The sequence below is a fragment of the Octopus bimaculoides genome, chromosome 30 (assembly GCF_001194135.2).
Source record: "Octopus bimaculoides isolate UCB-OBI-ISO-001 chromosome 30, ASM119413v2, whole genome shotgun sequence".
NCBI classification, from domain to species: Eukaryota; Metazoa; Mollusca; class Cephalopoda; order Octopoda; family Octopodidae; genus Octopus; species Octopus bimaculoides.
In genome coordinates, this window is record NC_069010.1 from 9,686,554 (window position 1) to 9,688,839 (window position 2,286).

The 2,286-nt window shown below is 36.2% G+C and overlaps 2 protein-coding genes across 2 annotated transcripts in view; one reads left to right on the plus strand and one right to left on the minus strand.

The window, feature by feature from the left end:
* Window positions 1–2,286, minus strand: part of LOC106875310 (uncharacterized) — a 27,337-nt gene that overhangs the window by 21,031 nt on the left and 4,020 nt on the right. The window contains exon 2 of the mRNA XM_014923398.2: window positions 2,133–2,160. Within this exon, the coding sequence (XP_014778884.1) occupies window positions 2,133–2,160 (28 nt within the window). The remainder of the gene's footprint in view (window positions 1–2,132; window positions 2,161–2,286) is intronic.
* The window catches only part of LOC106873443 (putative uncharacterized protein DDB_G0277255), a 31,046-nt gene continuing 29,249 nt past the window's right edge, over window positions 490–2,286 (plus strand). Inside the window, exon 1 of the mRNA XM_052978187.1 lies at window positions 490–1,109. The gene's annotated coding sequence lies outside the window, so the exon portion shown is untranslated. The remainder of the gene's footprint in view (window positions 1,110–2,286) is intronic.

Genomic DNA, 2,286 nt, shown 5'->3' on the forward strand with positions numbered 1-2,286 from the left:
TTTTGTGAGATTTGGCTGTTATTTCTAGCATGTAAATAGCCTGCTTGGTGGAGGGGGGGAATTGAAATTTTTCAAACAATTTTTTTTCAGAATCGGAATCTCCATAGCCTAAAACATGGGATTCCGTTAAAAAAATAAATAAATAAGGGGGGGGGGGAGGTTCAGATTACATATAGTCCGTCTCCGCCAAAAAAAACATTTATCATTAATAAGCTAGGAAATAAAAGATCGTAAAGAAAGAGAAAAAAGAAATAGTAACAAAGAGGAAAAACAATAGTGATAGGTCTTCGTTGAAAGTATGTAGTTATTGTTATAACACAGTGAGATATACTAAAGCGTTTTACAAATCAATGTCCTATAAATATTGTTAGTATTTACATAACTTTGTCTTTAAAAACTTCTATTTCATTTTGTCATTATTTCTTTTTCTCTATCTCAACGATCTTTTATTTTCTAGGTTACTAACGAAGACAGCTTCAAAGCCACTCACCATGCAGACTTTTAGGCAAGCTCCTGCAAAGAGCTAATTGGATCTGCGGCCCAGAACTGATGACTATAATATTATCTATAATGACTATATGCCCTGGTGGTGTTTGATCGAGGTTAAACGATGAATTAGAATTAATTCTGTAATGCAATCATTCCGTGGAGGCACATGGCCTAGTGGTAGAGCGGCAGACTCACGGTCAAGAGGGATTATGGGTTCAAATCTCAGAACAGGCAATGTGTGTGTGTTGATGAGCGAAACACCTAAGTTCCACGTGGCTCCAGCAGAGGATAATGGCGAATTGCTGCTAACTCTTTCACCACAACTTTCTCTCACTCATCCCTCCTGCATCTACCCCCGCTCACCTGCGACGGACCGGCGTCCCGTCCAGGTGGGGAACCTATACGCCAATGAAGCCGGGAAACTGGGCCTTATGAGCCAGGCATGGCTCGGGAAGGAACAAACAGCAACAACAACCATCATTCTTTCATTCCAGTCCCAAAGTTCTTATCTCAACATAAAATTAATGAAGCGAATGTCACCTCCTCCTTAATCGCTGACATCATCTGACAAACGCCAACCAAGATGGTGTGAATCAGCCAAGATTTACCTGCTTCAAATGGTAAGTCAAATACTTTTAAATCAGATCCCAATACTGAATGCTCACTTCCATTTTTTCATACCAAAATTATTTACAAGTTACAAAACTTCCTTTCCTTTTTCTGAAAAACTGTTTCATTAATTTCTATTACCTTTATTATTATTGTATTCTATATTTCAATGACCCTGGCTTACACTTGCCTGAACCCCCATGTACTGCACTTTCCATTGTGTTGTCGCCTTTATTGAACTCATAAAGCAAAATATGCCGAATATACTCCTTTGTCACTTCCATTACAGCTTTGAAAATACAACTGTTAAAATCGAACTGCACTCTTCAAAGCTTGTACTAAGAATAAGGACAAGGTAAAATTACTACCTGCTGTTATAGCAAGTTGATGCAGGTAGTCTGTCCTGTCCCCCTCCGACTTTTATTTCATGCAATTGAAAACACCACGTTATTTATGGGATGACCCAACACACTCACACACACACACTAACACTCACACACACTTGTATACATGTATGTTTATAAGGATGTGTGTATATGTACATATATGTATAAATGGATGTGTGTGTGGTGCATGTGTATATCTATATATATATATATATATATATATATATATATATATGATGATGATGATGATGATATATATATATATATATATAATATAGATTTAATCAAAAGATTAAATGTGGTACTTAAAATGTTTGAGGCACCAGAATTTGGTAGGATAAAAACCAAAAACAAAATCAAGAGATTTGGTGAATAAAATTTTAAGTTAAGCAACAAAAATTCAATAGGTTATAGCTTAACTTCAAATATATATATATATATCTATATCTATACACACACAAATGTGTATATGTACACAATGTGTGCACATGTGTATGTGTGTGTATATATATATATAGATAGATAGATACTGACAGGCAGGCAGACAGACAGATGCATACATGCATACATACGTACATACATTCATACATAGACATACATAAATACAAGGACATCTGTATAGACCAAACAGGGGGAAAAAAAACTCACCCAGATCACCATAGGTTAAATCCTGCATCTGGTCAAAGACAGCAAAATAGATTATAATATTAACGATAGTAAAGTGGTTTATTGGCGGGAGAGGGTGTGGGGGAGACGAGTCATTGAGGACAAAAGAGTATGACACACAAAAAAAGGGGGGATT